The sequence below is a fragment of the Schistocerca americana genome, chromosome 8, assembly GCF_021461395.2.
Source record: "Schistocerca americana isolate TAMUIC-IGC-003095 chromosome 8, iqSchAmer2.1, whole genome shotgun sequence".
Taxonomy (NCBI): domain Eukaryota; kingdom Metazoa; phylum Arthropoda; class Insecta; order Orthoptera; family Acrididae; genus Schistocerca; species Schistocerca americana.
The window spans coordinates 523574621-523596414 of record NC_060126.1 but is presented as its reverse complement, the minus strand read 5'-3'; the positions used below and the strand labels follow the sequence as shown (position 1 = coordinate 523596414).

The following is a 21794-nucleotide window of genomic DNA, read 5'->3' as shown; positions in this document are numbered from 1 at the left end:
CTCTCGGTTCCCTGATACGCATAATCAATGATGTATTTCGTTCCAAAGACGAACAGAAAGCTGTCAAGCAGGTGGTCATATTGTTTTGGCTCATCAGTGTACATATGTTGACTAGTTTCGAATGTGCACTCTTGAAATTTTGTAGTTCTCGATTGCAATTTTTCTAAGCACATCTGTGACATATTCACGCTGAGTGAAGAGATTCTTGACCAGCCGTGCAGTCCTCTACCTCTTTTCCACTTAACACATGGCAAAACGCCAAAGTTTTGCTGAGAAAAAAAATGAAGCACTGCGCTTTCGCTTAAAATCTTCTCTGCGTGAGAATACTTCGGAAGAGAAGAATATGATTCATAGAGCTGAGGAGTGTGGATAGAAAATATAGGAATCAGTTAGGCAGGGTAACTATGGAGATGAAACTAGGGATTGGTGCAGATAGTGGGAACGCAGAAGGTGGGAAAGACAGAGCGTAACGAGAAGTTTGGTGTGTGGGTAAGGTAGTAGTAACAAGAGGAAAGGAATGGGGACGCATGGAGAGGAAAAAGATAGGACTATTGATATGAAGTGGAATAGACGCAAAGAGTTAAAGTTGGTAGGAGGGATAAATATCAGCGCGGATCTCATAATCTGGGAGAGGGGGTTGGTTGAAGTTTCCGCGGGACAGGGTACTGAGTGTCTGCGTCAGTGTAGGAACGGTGATATGTGTTTGTAAGGACGCGGCAGCATACCAGAGTTGGTGATCAGAGGGCCGACAATGCAGTTATTGGGAACTAGCTTGCAGATAGTATAGGAGGCGCTCAGGTGTTCGATGTGGGTGAGGAGGGGCGAGAATTTGGTAAGACGACAGAGGATGCATGCTGGGGAAGGACCCTCTCACCCTCGACTGACCTGCAAACTCGCTCGAAGTTAAACCAACTGAAAATGTCTAGGAGTATTCGGAAAAGCGAGAGAAACGTGCAGTCGACATCCCCTCAGTTCGGAAGCTCTATGGGGTCTAATCAGCAATGAGGTGTTTCAGCTGTCTATGGCATACCTGAAGTAACTTGTGGACTGTCCATACTGAGGCCAGCCATTACCCACGCTAGGGGCGACGTTGCGCGATGTTAGTGTACTCTCTCCTGAGGGGAGGGACTATGTTTCACCTGGTGTGTTTACACAAACGTCTCAAAAATGAGATCGACAGGAAGTGCAAAACGGCTAAGCAGGGATGGCTAGAGGACAAACGTAAGGATGTAGAGGCTTGTCTCACGAGGGGTAGGAGAGATACTGCCTACAGGAAAATTAAAGAGACCTTTGGAGAAAAGAGAACCACTTGCATGAATATCAAGAGCTCAGATGGAAACCCAGTTCTAAGCAAAGAAGGGAAAGCAGAAAGGTGGAAGGAGTATATAGAGGGTCTTTACAGGGGTGATGTTCTTGAGGACAATATTATGGAAATGGAAGAGGAGGTAAATGAAGATGAAATGGGAGTTATGATACTGCGTGAAGAGTTTGACAGAGCACTATGAGACAGGTGAAATACCATCAGACTTCAAGAAGAATATAATAATTCCAATACCAAAGAAAGCAGGTGTTGACAGATGTGAAAATTACCGAACTATCAGTTTAATAAGTCACAGCTGCAAAATACTAACGCGAATTCTTTACAGACGAATGGAAAAACTGCTAGAAGCCGACCTCGGCGAAGATCAGTTTGGATTCCGCAGAAAAGTTGGGACACGTGAGGCAATACTGACTCTACGACTTATCTTAGAAGAAAGATTAAGGAAAGGCAAACCTACGTTTCTAGTATTTTTAGACTTAGAGAAAGCTTTTGACAATGTTGACTGGAATACTCTCTTTCAAATTCTGAAGGTGGCAGGGGTAAAATACAGGGAGCGAAAGGCTATTTACAATTTGTAGAGAAACCAGATAGCAGTTATAAGAGTCGAGGGTCATGAAAGGAAAGCTGTGGTTGGGAAGGGAGTGAGACAGGGTTGTAGCCTCTCCCCGATGTTATTCTATCTGTATACTGAGCAAGCAGTAAAGGAAACAAAAGAAAAAGTTCGGAGTAGGTATTAAAATCCATGGAGAAGAAATAAAAACTTTGAGGTTCGTCGATGACATTGTAATTCTGTCAGAGTCAGCAAAGGACTTGGAACAGCAGTTGAACGGAATGGACAGTGTCTTGAAAGGAGGATATAAGATGAACACCAACAAAAGCAAAACGAGGATAATGGAATGTAGTCGAATTAAGTCGGGTGATGCTGAGGGAATTAGATTAGGAAATGAGACACTTAAAGTAGTAAAGGAGTTTTGCTATTTGGGGAGCAAAATAACTGATGATGGTCGAAGTAGAGAGGATATAAAACGTAAACTCGCAATGGCAAGGAAAGCGCTTCTGAAGAAGAGAAATTTGTTAACATCGAGTATAGATTCAAGTGTCAGGAAGTCGTTTCTGAAAGTATTTGTATGAAGTGTAGCCATGTATGGAAGTGAAACATGGACGATAAATAGTTTGGACAAGAAGAGAATAGAAGCTTTCGAAATGTGGTGCTACAGAAGAATGCTGAAGATTTGATGGGTAGATCACATAAGTAATGAGGAGATATTGAACAGAATTGGTGAGGAGTTTGTGGCACAACTTGACTAGAAGAAGGGATCGGTTGGTAGGACATGTTCTGAGGCATCAAGGGATCACCAATTTAGTACTGGAGGGCAGCGTGGAGGGGAAAAATCGTAGAGGTAGACCAAGAGATGAATACAGTAAACAGATTCAGAAGGATGTAGGCTGCAGTAGGTACTGGGATATGAAGAAGGTTGCACAGGATAGAGTAGCACGGAGAGCTGCATCAAACCAGTCTCAGGACTGAAGACCACAGAAACAACAACGGTGTGTTTATGTGTACTTCTTAAAACATAGTAATTCAAGATGGGTTAAGAGAGAGGGTTAGAAGGCACTTCTGTTGCAAAATAACATAGCGTAATGTTTCACGTCCATTGTCAGTGAGAGGTTTTTTAGCTGTCGTGTGAGTAGGACTCGGCAGGTGCTTCACCAGCTGGTGTCTCTGTGTGTGGCAGGATGGCCGAGACGAAGGCGATGCAGCACATCGGGGCGTACGTGCTGGGCAACCCGATGCCGGCGTGCGCGGACCGGGCCTTCGGCTCGGACCAGTACTGGCGGTGCGTGATCCGCCACTACACGGCCACCATCTTCCACCCGGTGGGCACGTGCGCCATGGGCCCCCACTGGGACCGCAACGCCGTCGTGGACCCGCGGCTGCGCGTCTACGGCGTGCACCGGCTGCGCGTCGTCGACGCCTCCGTCATGCCGACCATCGTGCGCGGCAACACCAACGCGCCCGTCATCATGATCGCCGAGAAGGCCGCCGACATGGTCAAGCACGACTGGCTGTCCTAGGCCCTGCAGGGCGCCCGCACTCCGCCCTTCGTCTCGGAGACGAGACCATGCTGGGTGGCGGTCGCCTCTGGCACACGTCATTTACAACGAATGAACGTTATCCCGTCCGAACACTTTGTGATATTCACTCGTACAGGACACATATAAAGTCTACAGATAAACATTCCATCGTTTTTTCAAGGATGTTTGCCGAGGGGTCTGATATAAGGAACAGTGCTCCACAAAGTTGTGTTACCAACGATTGTGGCGTAGTTGTGCCTGACATCTGATGTCTTCTGAACCACTCAACAAGGATCTTTATCGTAAGCATTACTTTCGTCATCCATTGTCCACAGACCCCATAATCTACTAGCCGCCCGAACTAGATGCATCTGCCTCCGTTTGTCTAGCACCTACTCCTTCCAGTCCGCTGATACACTCAACCTGGTTAGGTCGTTTCACAGTTCGCTCTGTCTATGCTGTGTCGGTCTGCCAAGGGAAAGAATTTTCTGTGGTTTAATATTTCACTATCACCACATGAATATATCTACTTCCCGTTCAAGGTTTTTGAAATACTATGTTTGTTTATTCTCTCTCCTCCATCTTTAAGGCTCGAAGGACTGCTTCCAAAATGTTTTTGGTACACGTGGTGCCCTACAGACCGAATAAATTCGATTAACATTGATTTCCTCCCATATTCACGGTTCAGTCTTCTGCTTTACAATTTTTGCCACACTAGATACGATCATTAATTCACATAGGCGTCTTTTTGTCTAACCTTGTTCTTGAAGCCCTGTTTTTGGAAAAAAATCTTCTTCAATGTTCCTCCTGATTTCGCTATGGACGGCACTTTTTAAAATGCCTGAAAGTAGCACATATCTTTTTTATACATGGTGCTTTGCAGCTTGGGCAATTTCTTTCCAAATGGCAATTTTCATATTATCCGACATTCTAACTATTCGTTACGTTTTGTCTACCGCGATACCATATACTGGAATACAAAATCAGAAATGCAAAAACTAATAACGTGAGTAATGCAACAACTTACATGGAGACATGTAGCCTTTTGTTAGCCTTTCCCGCGTTACCCGTTTTTCCTATAAGCAGATGATTCTTTAAAGTAGCTGTTCAAAATTCCAACTGCTGTGTTAACGACACATTGAACAGTGAGTCACGGACATCTTACCATCCTACGAAAATGCGGTGACATTACTAGAAATCACGTCCGTCTGGGTTTGAAATGGCGTTTCGCACCCTGTCACCTTCGCATGACACCAAGAAAGAAGAAAGATCATCGCCATCACACGTGACGACTTTCGTGGCAGTGAAATACAACAAACCAAGCCACTGTCGCCCACACTGTATATCACCGTAGCTCCTAGCTTCTTCAATCCGTGTGAAATAAAAAGCAAATTATGTAAGCAAATATCGGAAAAATCTCTCTAGTAAATGTAGAAAACTTCCATGGAATGTATTTCAGACGTCTTTACGGAGGCCGTCGCAAAATCCAGTAACTAGGTAATGAGCTATTCCTTATATCACTCTACCCAGCAAACACCCTCGAAACGACCACAGCATGGCTGTGGATAGAAATTATATCCGATCTGTATAATATAATTATTTTTAATAATTTTGTTTCTGATAATTGTTCTGAATAATTCTTAAAAATATGAACAAACATACGTTTGACGTGCCCACAGATTTTCTGTCATCTAACTACGGTTCCAGAAACTAGCCGTTCCACGGGCTGGAACGAATGCTGTGCTAACTTGCCTTTTAAGTGTCACGAATACCGTATCGTATGTGCATCACACGCTCGCAACGCAGCCTGTGGAAATACATATTTCTCTTTCTACACGGGAACTAATATCTCGGCTTCTTCACTTTATAATAGAAGTAACTGTGTTTCTCGGTAGCTGAATCTATAAAATGTGTATCAGCTCTCAGCTTCTGATTCAATATATCCAAATTACAGAAATACATTTTTAGGCTTCCGGTTAACTTTTCTGTAGGTAAAAGGAAACAATTTCTATCGTCGCTGAAACACGCCGCCTGTTAAATTTTCTACACTTCATCGTACGACTAACCACTCATTTTCTTCCCGTGCTGTTACAGAAATGAAATATTTTCTCATACGCCACGTTCTCTTTGCCCTTGTGTACTGTATGTTACCCTTTACCTAGGCTTATAAAATCGTACAACCATTTACCAATCTGTGAAATTCTTATGCCGGATATAGGCTTCATAAAGGTTCGGAAATTACGAAATACGTAATAACAAGGTTAATTGATCCCACAGGTTTCTTCCCTCACACGGCTTGCAGTAGTACGTCCGTTAGCCTACGACAGACACTCTCATAGTGAATTCAGGAACCACAACGAAATCTTTATCTGTGGTACGCGACACAGCTAACAATAGGTGAAGATTTCACCACGAAACTAACGAGCTGACTACAAGAAAATGTTACTACCACCTGAATTTTACAACCATCTGTTCCCTTAACTTACTTTGCTACCTTTGTGTCAGTCCTACAGAAACAATGAAGAGATGATACGAACGTGAACCTCTAGTCAACCGTGTCCTCGCACGAAGTGCTCTTTTGCACAAAATAAAAAGCATGCAACGAAAGAGCTGTGAGAAAGTGGTAACATACAATATTCTTCATTTCCTGTTTGTCCACACACTGTATGACGTAAAAATTATGGGAGTGAATATTTTACCAGCTACCTCAGAAGGTAGTTTCATTTGTATGTACATTTATGCAGTACTCCGTCAGTGAACTTAGCTACAGTTTTGTGTTCCACAACGCATCTTATGTCTGCATATATTCCACATTCCGGGAGAAAAATTTTTAGATCCTGTCAAGATAATCCTCAAATATTCGAGTTACATGCGTCAGTGGTGATTTCTAAATAGTGCTCAAATGAAGAGCTTTGTAGAGGATATGTATTAGAATCCCAAGACACAACTGTTTACGATGTTTATGAGATTTCAGTTACCAATTTCCCACACGATAGTATAAGGATGGCGCTGTGTGTGTATTTAATTTATCCCCATGTTTAGCATGTAAGTGCCACAGACGCCTCCCCACCTAAATTTTCCTGGCGCTGACAGGAAACGGACGAAGATGAAATAGAATTCAAATTGTTCTTGTGTAAGAGTAAGTTGTGGTTAAGGATATCTTGTTGCACAAAATGAGCTGCACTTCGACTCTATGTCTTTGCCAGGCCGGTATTCTGAAATACAGCCCACCACAGTGGCATATCATTCAGAGGATAAACCATTTATCCACACCATTGTCGATCAAACAGAACGCTTCTTATACGCTAAAGCAGCAACAGTGTTGTCGTGTTATCGACATGGATATGCATTAGTTTGTTTGTTTGTTTGTTTACCTGTTGTATCAGATGCCACTGATGATGGGGTGTGTCTCCATGTATAAGTCTTGGAAATAAATGCCACTGAACTGCAGCATATGGTGTACAACAAGATATCCTTTATCAAAGACATACAAGCTGTGGAGCACCCAGCACACAAGATTTTTCACAATGAGCTGTGTAAAAAGTTAAACAATAACGCCCTTGGAAAATCATATACGTTCTTGTAGACATCGCTTTTATGACAACGTTTTACAAAATTTACTTCCTGTATCGCACCTATTTCTTTGGAATAATGACACGCAGTTTCACACTTCCAGTTACGTGCTACCTGCTTAGTGTCACGTATATTGATGAAGTTAACGTTCATTTATTAAATAACGTATATGACTTTCTGAATGCTGTAATTGCACTGCAAAGGCCCATACTAATCGAAAAGAGACATTTCGGAACTGTTGCATTTTTTCCATGCTGTTTCAGTATTATTTTGCTACACCATGCCGATTGCATATTTAATTGCGTCAATTCTCTTCAGGAATAATCACAAGCAGCCATTCACAGATATCTTCTGAGTTAACAGCCCAACGTTTCACGCGAGAATCCGAGGACCCAGTAACTGTACTTTCTAGTATAGCTGATTCGGGCACGAGTACTGATATACACAACAAGAACAACGGCATTTAATGAAGGTTGTTGATAAACCTCGCAGTAGGAGGCACCGCAATTGTTCCTACATGTCACACATACGCACTCTACTTCCGTGACGATTCTGTTTTTAATACTTGTTAACAACTGTTGTTTTTACGTTTTGCTTCATCTGTTGATCACTAAGTAAAAATGTAATCTGTAAGTTTAATGCTCAGGAACGTATAAAATATAGAATAAAGTAATGGTCGCAAGGAGAAGACTCTTAACTGATTGACCACGTCAACTCTCATTTGTTCCCTAGTTCACGAGGCAGTCGATGATAGCTGGCCTCATCTTGGTGGGTAGTGCAGTTTATACAGACTCTGTAATTATGTTTATTTTTTATGAAAAATATAAAATTTAACACTAATCACAATATTCTTTTATCTTATACATCTGTGATAGTTTTATACGTCGTAACTGCTTTAGCACTGAGAAATATTTCGGCATAACCTGAACCTTTTCTGTGAGGTAAATGTGAATAAAATCAAAACAGTCAGTTTCATGTTTTAATTATCATCTGCTTCAAATCCTTTAATCTGGTAGGTAGGTAAGACAGTTTAAAAAGGGAAATGGATGGTCTGACTTTAGATACAGTAGAAATTAGTGAAGTTCAGTGGCAGAAAGAACAGGACTTCTGATCAGGTCATTACAGCATTATAAATGCAAAATCAATTAGTGGTAATGCAGGTGTAGGCGTAATATTGAATAATGGTAGGAATGGGGTAGTACATTACGAACAGCATCGTGACTGCATTATAACAGCCAAAATAATGATAAAGCCAAAATCCGATAGATTGGTTTGTATGCCGACTAGCTACGCAGTTGATGAACAGATTGAAAGAATGTATGTTAAGTTACAGCAAATTTTTCAGATAGTTAAGAAATAAGAAAATTTAATTGTGATAGAGGACTGAAGTTCGAGAGGAGGAAAAGGATGAGAAAGAAAAGTAGTTGGAGAACATAGAGGAATGAAAGGGCTAGTTAGCGGCTAGATTCTCCACTGAGCACAATTCGCCCATCGCTAATATTTTGTTAAATCATGAAATAAGTTCTATGTATGGAAAAGACCTGGAGAAACAGGAAAGTTTTAAAGAGATTACACTCTGCCAAGACGGAGATATGGAAATTAGATTTTAAGCTGCAAAACGTTTCCACATGGAGACGTACTCTGACCATAATTTACTGCTCATGAACTGCAGATTGAAGCGGAAGAAACTGCAGAAAGGTACATCGCATCTAGCCCGCATCTCGTGGTCGTGCGGTAGCGTTCTCGCTTCCCACGCCCGGGTTCCCGGGTTCGATTCCCGGCGGGGTCAGGGATTTTCTCTGCCTCGTGATGGCTGGGTGTTGTGTGCTGTCCTTAGGTTAGTTAGGTTTAAGTAGTTCTAAGTTCTAGGGGACTTATGACCACAGCAGTTGAGTCCCATAGTGCTCAGAGCCATTTACATCGCATCTAGATAAACTGAGGGAGCCAGACGTTGTTAACAGGCAATTATTAACAGAAACAAGCCTGAGGACACTATACGAGATGAATGGATAGACTCGGGATGACAAATAGCGAAGGCAGCTGAGGATCACTCTAGCAAAAAGGCAAGGCCCCATAGAAATCCTTGGATAGCGCATGAGATATTTAATTTACCTGATGTTACGAGGATGAATTAAACGCAGCAAATTAAGCAGGCATACGAGAATACAAGCGCCTAAAAATTAAACTGACAGTAACTGTAAACTGACAAAGCAGGAATGACTAGACGAGAAATGCAAAGCTGTAAAAGAATGCACGACTATGGGAAACATAGAGAGATCGTATAGGAAAATAATAAGCCTTTTACAGAAAAGAGAAACATATGTATAAACATCATGTAAACAGATAGCAAGTCCAAACTAAGCAAAGAAGGGAGGGCTGAACGATGGACGGTAAGTATGGAGGATCTATAAATAGGGATGTGACACTGCTGTAAGAATGTGAGATAACTCTGAAAGACGCTTACTTAAGCTGAAACAAATCCTTTCGAGTAGAGAATTACTGAGATCGTTACGAGAGCCATCCATAACTAAATTATTCCACCGTGTATGTCAGATATATAAGACTGGCTGCATGGCGAAACACTTCAGGAAGATAATTCGGTTCCAAAGAAGACAGGTGCTGACAAGTTTGAATATTTAATAAGTCATGGTTGCAAACTACTGACACAAATTATTTACGGAAGAATGGAAAAACTGGTAGAAGCCGACATCAGGGACGATCATTTTGGTTTGCAGAGAAGTGTAAGGACACCGGAGGCGATACTCGCTCTGCTGCTTACCTTGGAAGACAGCTCGAAGAAAAGCAATCCCATCTTCATAGCATTTGCAGATTTAGAGAAAGCTTTTGACAACGGTGACTGGACTACACTATTTGAAATTTTGAAGGTAGCAGGGATAAAATAAAGAAAGTAAAAAATTGATCTACAACTTGTACAGAAACGAGACTGCAATTATAGACGTCGAAGAGCGGGAAGGGGGAGCAATACTTGAGACCTGCGGTTTAGCCTCTCCCCAAAGTTATCGTCAGAGATTAAGCTAAGAGGGAAACCATGGAGAAATTTGGAAAAGGAATTACATTTTAGGGAGAAAAAATAATTACTTTGCAGCTTTCGATGACATTGCAATTCTGTCACAGGCACGGAACCGATAAGGTGTTGAAAAGAGGTTATAAGATGAAAAATAACTAAAGTAAAACGAGGTTCATGAAATGTAGGTGAATTAAATCAGACGATGCTGATGGAATTAGATTAATAAATGAGACAATGAAAGTAGTATATGAGTTCTTTTATATGGCAGCAAAATAACTGATAATGGCCGAAGTACATGGGATATAAAATCCGGAGTCGCAGTAGGAAGAAAAAGAGTTTCTGAAAACGAGAAATTTGCTAACATCAAATATAAATATAACTCTTAGGGAATTTTCTGAAGGTATTTGTCTGGAGGGAAACTTCGTGGAGAAGTGAAACGTTGACGATAAACAGTCCAGACAAGAAGCGAATAAAAACTTTTGAAATATGGTGCTACAGAAAAACTGAAAATTAGATGGGGAGACAGAGTAATTAATGAGGAGGTAACTGAATCGAACTGGGGAAAAAGAAATCATGGCGTAACTTGACTAAAATAACGGATCGATTGGCATGACACGTGCTTATGAATCAGGAAATCGTCGATTTCTTAATAGAGGGAAGTGGTGGCGGGAGGGCTGGGGGGGGGGGGGGGGAGGGGTATAAAGATTAGATTGTACAGGCATATCAGGGTTTGAATACAATAGGCATGTTCAAATGAACGTAGGTTGCATTATCTGTGTAGATATGAAGGGCCTTACACAAGATAAAGTGCACTACATCAGTCTTCGGATTGAAGACCACATGAACAACATGCAGTTTCAAGCCAGGAAGATCTGCTTAAGCAACAATTACCGTTTGTCTTTCTGCACATCGCACTTGGTGTATGCATTTTCCACTTGCGAAAATGAAAAAAAAAAAAAAACGTAATGTGTCATTCCACTACTGGGTTGTGTTATGGAAACCTGAAATATAGCGAAAGAGGTCACATGATTGTAAAACCTTACTTATTCAGGCTTCTGAGATGGGCCACGTACTGCTGTTAGTATTGGTTGAGCTGCACATAATCACTACTATGTTCTCTAATCAACATTTGTGAACGATCACGCGTTTGCATTATTTCAGCTTCAAACGAAACACCTGTGTATCTTAATGATTTATAAACATGCTGATGAATGTACGTTACACAGAGACCTTTCACATTAAGAGTACGTAAAAGAGCTTTTATTTTAACCTACAACATTAGAAAATATGAAGCAATATTACTTTCCTTGCGCTTGCATGCTTAGTTCTACTTGGCCAGTGGACAGTGAGTGAATTTACCCAAAGTAATTTCAATATTGACTTCATTAATAGAGTATCAACAGCATTCAGATTTCATTAATACATTTTGATGTGGAGCCACAGAATACTTGTTGATTGCCCTTCTTGATGTTAGTTCATACCTGGCTATGTAAGTAACAGCTTCTGCTATAGCACAAAGCATCTTTGCAAGTAACGTGTGTCTTTTAAGGAAACCACAGGGGATTTTAAAAATTCGCAGGCAATGATACACATGATGACTCTTTATTAATAAAGGAATAAATCATAAAGACTTACTTCCAGTAACTAAAATTTACAGTCATAGTGATTCATCTTCTACACTGCGTAATGAATGCAGATTATTATGGTGTTAACCCGCTAATAACACTGTAGTGGAGTGAGAAAATGATTCTTGCCATAAGGGTGTGAACTGATAATTTTATGAAAATAGCGCGGGTTCACCACTGTACTTGCACTACAGAACACCCTTCAGAACTCAATATTGAAATTTATGACCGTAAAATTAAAAAATGATTGCTCTTACAAGAGGACACCAATGAATGTGAGAATTTTGTTTAATTTGAAAGTAACGGTTTTGTTTTTACCTGCTAACCAATTTTTGAAACTAATTTTTATAAAAAGTTTTTCTGAATGCTGATCAAGCCTTGCTTCATTGTCCTAGTAAAACTGCCGTCATTCCCAAGCCACCTCACTCCAAGGTCACTGTTTGGTTTGCCAAAGACTCACACACTCGGACAGCATCGGGGGCGGCACAGCATCTCAGATTATAATTTGGCAATGAATTAAACACATAGTCCAATACAGAGTAGAACTCCGCCGCTGTCACATCATAATCTTAAGAGAGTAATGAGTGATTTTAGCGCCACACTGGGTCAACAAATCTATAAACTGATGATCAGTAATGCAAATCTGCATCAAGTTAGCTAGTTACGTGTTCCACTGATCAATCTCACAGTAACTGTTATGATGTGGAATGTGTCAAGGGCACACATGAATCAAGTTTTTTTTTTGTAAAACAAAAAGCTTAAAACTTTTATCATCAATCCCATTCCCTTAAATGGCACAAATGCATATATTATACAGACCTATTTATTTATTCCTATTCAAAAAGTCATCTAATGTATAGAAGGAGTTGTTCAGGACATATGATTTCAATTTATTTTTGAAATTATTACTCCTGTCTCTCAAACATTTTATTTCACCTGGTAATTAATCTAAAAGTTTTACAGCAGCATATCTTATCCCTTTTTGTCCCAAAGATAGGTTAAGTAAAGGACAGTGTAAGCCTTTCTTTCTTCTGGTGTTACAATCATGAATGTCGATGTTATTTTAAACCAATGTTATTTTAAACTGATCCATGTTGTTGAGAACAAACTTCATTACTGAGTAAATGTACTGTGAGGCTGTTGTAAGAATTCCTAACCTTTTAAACAGACTGTTATAAGGTGTGTGACTATGAGCCACACACGCTATTCTAACCACTTCCTTTTGAGCAGTGAATACTTTTTGTCTAAGTGTTGAGTTATCCCAAAACATTATTCCATATGATATCGGAGAGTGAAAGTACGCAAAGTATGTTATCTTACTACGTTCTATATCCTCAAAATTGGAAATTATTTTGATTGCAAAATTTGCTGAACCTAGTCGTTTTATGAGATCCAAAGTACATATTTTCCAATTAAGATTCTCATCTATAGGTACACCCAAACTTAGAATGTTCTACCCTGGCTACTGACTTCTGTTCATGCGTTATATTTATTGAAGGAACTGTAGTTCTTGCAGCAGAAAATTGGAAGTACTGTGTTTTTTCGAAGTTCAGACCAAGCCAATTTGCAGAAAACCAATTAATAACTTTTCCAAAGACATTATTTGTATCATTTTATTGGAGTTTCTTTTACTGGATTAATAATTATGCTTGTATCATCAGCAAACAGTGTCAGTTTAGCTTCTTACTTCAGGTAAGAAGGGAGGTCATTACCATATATCATGAACAGAAGGGGGCCCATGACTGAACCCTGTGGAACACCTAATGTTAAATGAAGTGGCAAACTGTTAAATCACTGTGGTTACTTAAACTATATAAAGAAGGTTTTTCTTGCTGTTCTGTAGATATGACATAAACCAATCATTTATTGTTCCATTTGTAAAAAAGAGTAACATAATGTCATGGTTCGCACCATCAAATGCAGGCTTTCAGAAACCATTTATAATGGATCAAATCAAAAAATGCTTTGGATAAGTCACAGAAAAATCCTATTGATGACATATTAGTATTTAAAGACTCTATTATGTAGGCAGTTAAATTTTGTATTGCTGTCTCAATGGAATAGCATTTTTCAAATCCAAACTGCCCATAATTGTTGAGATGGCTAACCACTCTTGAGTGCATTACTTTCTCGATGACTTTTGAAAATGCTGTAAGCGACGATACTGGCCAGTAATTATTGACACCTGTGGTTCCCCTTTTTTGCAGAGTCTTGACAATGGGATATTTTAACATGTTTGGGAAAATACCTTTATCTTCAGTCAAACAGCACATTTATTTTTCAAAGATTTAATGATTTTCCTCATTTCACAAGAGGTGGTTAGGTGAAAAGAAATCTGACTAAGATTTCTCAAACTGACTCTTCCATGTACTGGTTGGCTTTTTCTTTTGAACTATTCTCACCAAATTTTACACCTACACCTAAGAAATGATAGTTAAATACATTAGCTGCTTGTGTACTGTTGGTTAAGATGGCCCCATTCTCTTTAATCGCAATAATACCTATCCCTTCTAACAACATTTCACATTCATTTGATTTTATTGCCCAAGTTGTTAATCTCATCTCAAAACGTACATATTTATTGATTTTCTGACCACTTTTCTCAGTATATTACAATAATTTTTATAGTGTTAAATTACTTTTGAGACTTTACTAATTCTTGGCTGTCTCATACAATTTCCTTTTTCTTTCTGAAGACACTTTAGTAATTGTAGTAATCCAAGATTTCTTTGAAAACTGTTTGGTGGTACATTCAGTAATTTTTTTGGGCAACAATGTTCAAAAAGGGATATAAATTTATCAACAAATGTTTCATTTGTCATTAGTATTTGGCTCATTATATACATCTCCCCTATCAACATTTCTTAAACTTTCTCTGAAGAGCTATATACATAATGGGTTGAGCAACCTTACACTTTTTCTTCATGGTTCCTCAACTGTACACCCTGCTAGGTTTTATAGGTTAACCAATTTTGCATATTGGTTTGATTTTCCATTTATAACAGCGAAACAATGTGTTAGTTTTACGACCTCTTGCTGTACAAATACATTATCTATTAGAAAGCTACTGTCTTGAGCTATTCATGTAGGGAAATTGATCACTGATTCTGAGTTATATGTCATTAATAACAATTCTAGTTCGCTTTTCCCTTCATAATTGCTTAGAAAGTTTATACTGAAATCATCACAGATTAATAACTTCTTCTTTTTGTCTGACAGAGAGCAGAATAAGGAGTCAAACGTTTTGTACAAACAGCTCCTAGTATCCTAATGGGGATCTGTATACTGTTACTAATATCAACACTACTTTATATAACTGTAGCTCACATGCACAAACTTCAAAGAGCTGATCGGCACAAAATTTTCTTACTTCTACAGTTTTGTTTTTATACTCTTGTTTTGTGTAAATGGGAACTCCTGCTTTATCCTTTCTAAATGTGGACTGTAAGATGCTAAATTATACCTATTTATATTGACACCATTCATCCCCACAGTTACACGGTGTTCAGACAGACAAAGTATATCAATCTCATTCTTATTTTTAAGATCGTCTAAACCCATTAATAGCTCACCTACTTTATTTTTTAATCCCCTGATATTTTGATGAAGTGAATTGATATGACCCTTACCTTTATCCCCATTTATTGTACATGAAGCGTCTTTTATTCTATTTTTTCTTGATTTTTGTCTATCTGTACTTAGGCTTTAACCTAAAAAACCTGTCAGCCTTGTTCCATTAACCACAGGGACATCCCTTGTGTGACTGTGGTCCCCTTACTGTATCTGTTAATAGAGAATCTAACTTATCTTCCCCTTCCTATTTAGTTGCAGCCCATGTGTAGTGTATCCTCATCTACCAATAGGTGGTCGACAGTGCCATCCATACGATCAACTTCGCAACGGTCGATGATATGTGCATCATGAGTACGTGGTTTCAATATAACAACATGCATAGAGGAGCATGGATGGCAGCACAAGGGCAAACCATAATTCAGGTAGACCACGTATGTGTCCAGAAGCAGTATGCAGACAGCATCAAATATACGTGGATCTGTAGAGGATCAGATTGTGTTACTGAACACTTTCTGGTGATACATAAGACTGACGTTAAATTTAAGAAGATGTGTCGAATTGCTAAGAAGGCTACATTTTATGGTATCAACAGGTTAAAAGAGACAGAAATTAAAAGAAAATGCGACTCAACACTAGCTGAAAACCTAGGTCAATGTGAAGAATAGGTAGGAGACTATGTTATCAACCAAGATTGGCCTTAAATTGAGGGAACAATAAACAGGGTACCATCCAATACTCTAGGCAAATGAAAGAGGTCAGTTTGAGTGTGGTTCAGTCAAGCATCGCAGCAAAAAATTGAAGAGGGGAGGTTGGCTAGGAAGAAGTAGTTAAAAAACAAGGGTTCAGCAGTTAAAAGACAAGTATATCAGAATAAGGAAGGAAACAGCAACTATACTACGGCAGGGGAAACGAAAATGATACAAGGAGCTAATAGAAGGAGCCAAAGAGTACTTTATACAGAATAGGACAAGAAAAATCCACCAAAAAGTAAAGAAAGTAACACAGAACTGTAAGAAAAAAAGAAACATTTATTAAAGTAGTAAGGCGATTGGTAGGGTACTTCGCAGTATCACTAAACTGTGATGACCTTATTGCGTCTTTTCCAAGTGGACTACCTGCCAGTGTAGACAGCACAGGTGCCCAATGAAGAAGAAATTCGAAAAATAACTTAAAACAATAAGGCTTTCGGCGAAGACGAAGATCAAATTGCAGGAGAGCTAAAAAGTAAAATAGAGGACCGGTACTGGTCGAAATAATTACAAACCGATTAAAGAATGCAATTAAAAATGATAGTTTGTCGAAAACAGACACTTTGAGATCGTGGCTGTGTACAAAATACAGGTTGATTTATTCAGATAAAATAAGCCATTTTTATGGTCTTTTTTATATACATAAATAGCCTCGTTACGGCTTGTTCACGTTAAGTTACGGTTTTGTTGACGTTGACATTAGCTGTCACTTTTTATTCACCTACATGGTGAAAATTCCTTGGGGTGGTGGTGCCCTACAATCAAAACTTGATGTGAGAAGCTGTCCATGAGGCACAATTACAGTTAAACAGACAGGTCGTAACACCATATTTTGGTTGTAGGGCACCACCACGCCAAATAGCTAATTTTCACCATATGGGAGAATAAAAATTAAAAGCGAATGTAAACTGCAACAAAAATGTATCTTAACGTGAACAAGCCTTCTGATAACGAACCTGTCGGTTCGAAACCGGTAACGGCGCTAGTTATAATATAGAAAGTATTATAAAAAGTGGTTGCTTGTTGTTATACTCTCAGCAAGAATAATCTCCAGACTGTCAAAGAATGTTTAGGAATATGAGAGATAGCCTGTCTCTTGGAAATGGCCATAATCTGTCCTACACTAAAAAAAAGAATGACCCCTTCGTATACCGAACTCCTTAATGTAGGCTACAGAATTCTATCACCATGTCTACTGAATAGAACGATCCCAATTCCAGAAGGAATTAGATTATCAATGTGGTTTCAGGAAGAAGAGATCAACTACAGACCACCTTTTTGCGCTCAGATAGATAACCGAAATAGGTTGGGGACATATCGTTGATATTCACATGGTTCACATGATTTCAAAAAAGCTTATGGCAGCCTACATAAGGGCACAATCATCAATGACTTGAAAAAGTTTGTTACCTCAAAGGTTAATAAAGCTATTATAGATGTACGTAGAGGAAACTTATTCGACAATAAAGGTCACCACACTAATGTCAAAGCATTTTGAAGTAGTAAATGGTTTTAGACAAGGAGACTCATTATCTCCAATAGTTTTCAATTTAATTTTACTAAAGCTAGACAGAGAACACCAAAAATTAAACGAATCTGGAATAAAACTGGATAATATCACAATAAATGGGCTTGGACATGCGGAGGATGTTTTTCTAGTAGCAAAGAGGGCTTGCAGCTTAAGACAGTTCTTACAGAAATATTGCAACTAAATAAGGGTTGCAAACTAACGAGGAGAAAACTGAGTGCGTGGGCGTGAGCACGGCACCCAATGATCAAGCCCCACTGAAAGCTGATGAATTAACTTTTCATAGAGTAGACATATTAAAATACTCGGGAAGCATTTTTAGCGAGGAGAACGGAGTGGAAATTGAGATTAAGCCAAGGATTGCAGCGCCAAACAGGTCATATTTTGGCTTGCGGAACATGCTGTGTACTACATCAGTATCGAGAAATTTTAAAACCAGACTGTACCAGAGTATAGTTCTACCGATAGTTCTAAGTGGCCCTGAAACATTTATGTTAAAGAAAACAGATGAACAGGAACTGACAGTCTTCGAGAGAACGATATCAAGGAAAATATTTGACCCCAAGCGGGATACCCAGTCACAGGAATGGAGACGATTAAAAAACCAGGAACTGTCGTACCTACACTCCCAAACTGATAATGTCAGAAGGATGAAGAAAAGAAGATTGGTTTGGGCTGGACATCTAATTTGGATGGAAGAGGAAAGAACATTCTCAGGATCTACGGAAGATACAAGGGGCTGAGGAAGGCCACGAACAAGATGGAAGGATGATGACAACAGGGATACGGAGGAGATGGTCCTGAAGAAAGAAGAGTGGAACACAAAAGCCAGGAACAGAAATGAATAGTGGAGGAATGTAGACAACGCGTATGCAATCCCAGACCAAAGCGACAGTTAAGAAGAGAGAAGAAGAAGAGCCCGTTGTCTATGCTTACGACAGCTGTCAGAGCTACGTGTGACGAAGAACCGTCTTAGAACCTTACTACAACTTCATTCACATGTCGGAATCAAGTTTTAATACTTCTACTTTTTTATGTTTTTATGGCACACCGGTGCAGAGGATTACAGAGTATGTAGCACATTTGACAAAGTCTCCCTTTGGCAGAAAAGAGTGCAGAATTGGAGTCTGTGGTGCAAAGAATATGTACTTATAACTACTTAGTCAGTTGTTGGGAAATTCGGAAGCGTGTAACATCTTCATTACTTCGTGATTCTAACTGATTGTATCGTGCAGTGTCTACTGTCACTTGTGACACAAAAAAGTATTCTTGTGTGAAAAATACGAAATGTGACGAAATTAAACCTACTTGATGTTTCTGTTCATTTGTGAAACACTGTTACCCATTTTGCGAACAGTTTACGATATTTCGACCCACGATGATTCATTAGCGTATGCAAGTACCGGACTTAGCCCAATAGAGGAAAATCGAAAAATGTCGGCCGTCAAAGAGGTTCTGAGACACGCCAGCTGTACAGTTCAAATGTGCCTAAACGAGGTCATCTGTTACAGCAATCTCTTCTAGCAGTGATTTTGGCATTTGTATATAAAGATGGTATCTTTTCAGACTGGGAGGACATGGATTCAGAAGTGAATGTAGTATCAGAAATAAGCCAGGTAACTCACTCTCAACTCGCCAGCAAGCCCTGTGACGCCATCTCCGAGCTCGCCGTGTCCGTGTGGCCGGCCACGTGCTCGACTCGTGAGCGCCAGCCGCTGCCCACGCCCGGGTTCCCGGGTTCGATTCCCTGCGGGGCCAGGGATTTTCTCTGCCTCGTCATGACTGGGTGTTGTGTGCCGTCCTTAGGTTAGTTAGGTTTAGGTAGTTTTAAGTTCTAGGGGACTGATGACCATAGATGTTAAGTCCCATAGTGCTCAGAGCCATTTGAGCCAGCCGCTGCCCACTGGTCACCTAAGTCTTTTTTCGGGTACAAGTGGACTGGACTCGCTCAGACAGGAGAGCGAGTACACGAGTTGGCAAGTATAATCGCGGACTCGCTCTATTCCCGCTACACAGGCAACTGTTTTGAAAGAAATTTCCGTCGTTTAACCCTGAATTACTATTCATTTATTCCACACAATCACGATTTCGGCTTTATAGGCATTCTGATGTGCAAGTTGAAATATCACAAAATGTCCGACCTGCCTAAATGACATAAGCAAGACATATAACAATATAACGACTGATGGCTTAGCAGTGAATACTGTTCTGTTTATACATACATTTATAAACATAAAACTCTTGTGAAGACGGCTGTACACTTATTTTAATATTTAGTAACTATTCAGAGAATGTCTAACAATTACGTAGACAAATACACACTTTTGGGGCATTTCCGAGTCTGTAACGACAGTATCAGAGAACACGACAAAATTATACACTACACAACTCTTTGTTAGCCCATGTCCAAATCAATACAGAAATAACACGCTTTTTTGTCGCAAGAATATAACAGTGACGTTGCTCTGTACCCAGTTTTTGTTTGACTCAGCTCATATGTTTTCTCATAACGGAGGTGGAATGAACAAGAATACAATTATTTTGTTCGCACTGAACTAAAGTTATATGTATTTCGTCTGAGGCGTGGACTATAGCGTGAAATTTATTCCAGCTAACACTCTCCTCTAATGGAACATATTTGCAATTGAGTACTTCGAATCAATTAATTTTCCTCTTGCACCCTCCACAGTCTCAGAAAATACAGCTTCGTTAATGGCCATCTGATTCCGACAGTCGATCATTTCGCCTTGTCAGTTGTACTTTATATTATCGAGATCGCGTACTCATCTTCCACACTAAGTCACGAATATCCTTAAACTCCCGCAGGCTTCAGTGAGAGAGAACCAGTCGACGAGTATAAAGCGACCGCAGAGCCACAGTCCTCAAACTCGCCATACTCGCAGAACTACAACGGAAACGAACGAAGCCCGTTAGAACTGGTGTAGCAGCAGCGCCTTCATTTGTAAAGTGTGTAACCCACAACATCAGATCTTTACTCGCTCCGTTTCTGATCTCTACGATACAGACGACATTTTTTGCTGCCACGCATCTCTCGCATCACATGAAGACTGGTCAACTTCTGTACTGCAAGTCGGTGCTTAACTAGCTCTTTACTCCCAGATTCTTTTTTTTTTCATTTGACTGACTTCTGAAGAACATAAAATTTACTTCTCGCAGTGTCAATATATTAAAATTCGTGATACATAAGTGTTAATGATAGACAACCCCGCATAAGAAACATTCACCGAGCAGTTCAGCTATTCTCCTGACTGATCCGTATCTGCATAAGAGGATTTGACGAAATATGAAGTAATCTCAATGTTCTAATCCAAACACAATGCAAGGTACAAATTCATAAATCGTCTCATTTATTCCCGTAGCTTCCGACCAAGCACACAGATATAGTTTAATTTCGTCAGGCCAACCGAAAACGGACTGGTGGAAAGTAACTGCAAACTGTCAAAAAACTGTTTGTCAAAAATATAGGCTCCCTGCGATGGGCTGAAACCGCTCGGCAGTGAATACATAAAAACGCTATTAATTTATATTAATCGCTGTTAATACATAACCATGTTGTCCAAACATCTAAAAATGTAGGAATTTTCCTAATTAAAGATAAATTGATGAGTAGATAAAGAAAAGGATACTGTTTTCTTTTGTGAAACAGAAACAGAATATCTGCAGAGTCCGTTATTTGTTTGATAATAAGAGACATTTCAGGCTATCTAAACGCTGCAAAGGCGGACGTCATACACTTTCGAGAGCATACAGTAAGGGGCAAATTCTACCACAACCAGTAGAATCAATATCTGACAGCCATGATTGTGAAAATAACTTTCTACGCAGTCGAAAAAAAATCCGAATGCTAGTTTAAACCTAAGTCATTTGCGCGACTGTCAAATACAATACGCAAGATAGACTGAATCGTTAAGCATATTTATGTCGATAATATCCTTCCTTGTAAGAGGTAGAAAAAGATCCGCTGGTGTCAAGTCATGTACCTATCTATGATTTCCAAAATAAAAAAAAGTAAAAAAATTGACGTCTTAGTGACACCGTGCGGATTCAACTCTGTCGGTTGTTGTGTACACAAGAAAAAGCCGAGTCTCACATTAACGTATTAGCAAAGTAAGAATAAAGTCAGACTATTAGGAGCGGTCATATGAGCCGCCGGGAAGCGATGCGGAAGCGAGGCGACCGGCCAGGCGCCAGTCCATCGTCCAGGCGCAGCTACGGTAAGCTACGAACACACAGTGACTCCACAGATGCTACTGCACAGTGGTCCATCCACAGGCAAGCAGTCAAAGTGCATTCGGTTTAT

At 39.8% G+C, this 21794-nt stretch overlaps 1 protein-coding gene across 1 annotated transcript in view; it reads left to right on the top strand.

The window, feature by feature from the left end:
• The window catches only part of LOC124545961, a 252720-nt gene that overhangs the window by 114270 nt on the left and 116656 nt on the right, over positions 1-21794 (top strand). The window contains exon 7 of the mRNA XM_047124926.1: positions 3058-3394. Coding sequence (XP_046980882.1) covers positions 3058-3394 — 337 coding nt within the window. The remainder of the gene's footprint in view (positions 1-3057; positions 3395-21794) is intronic.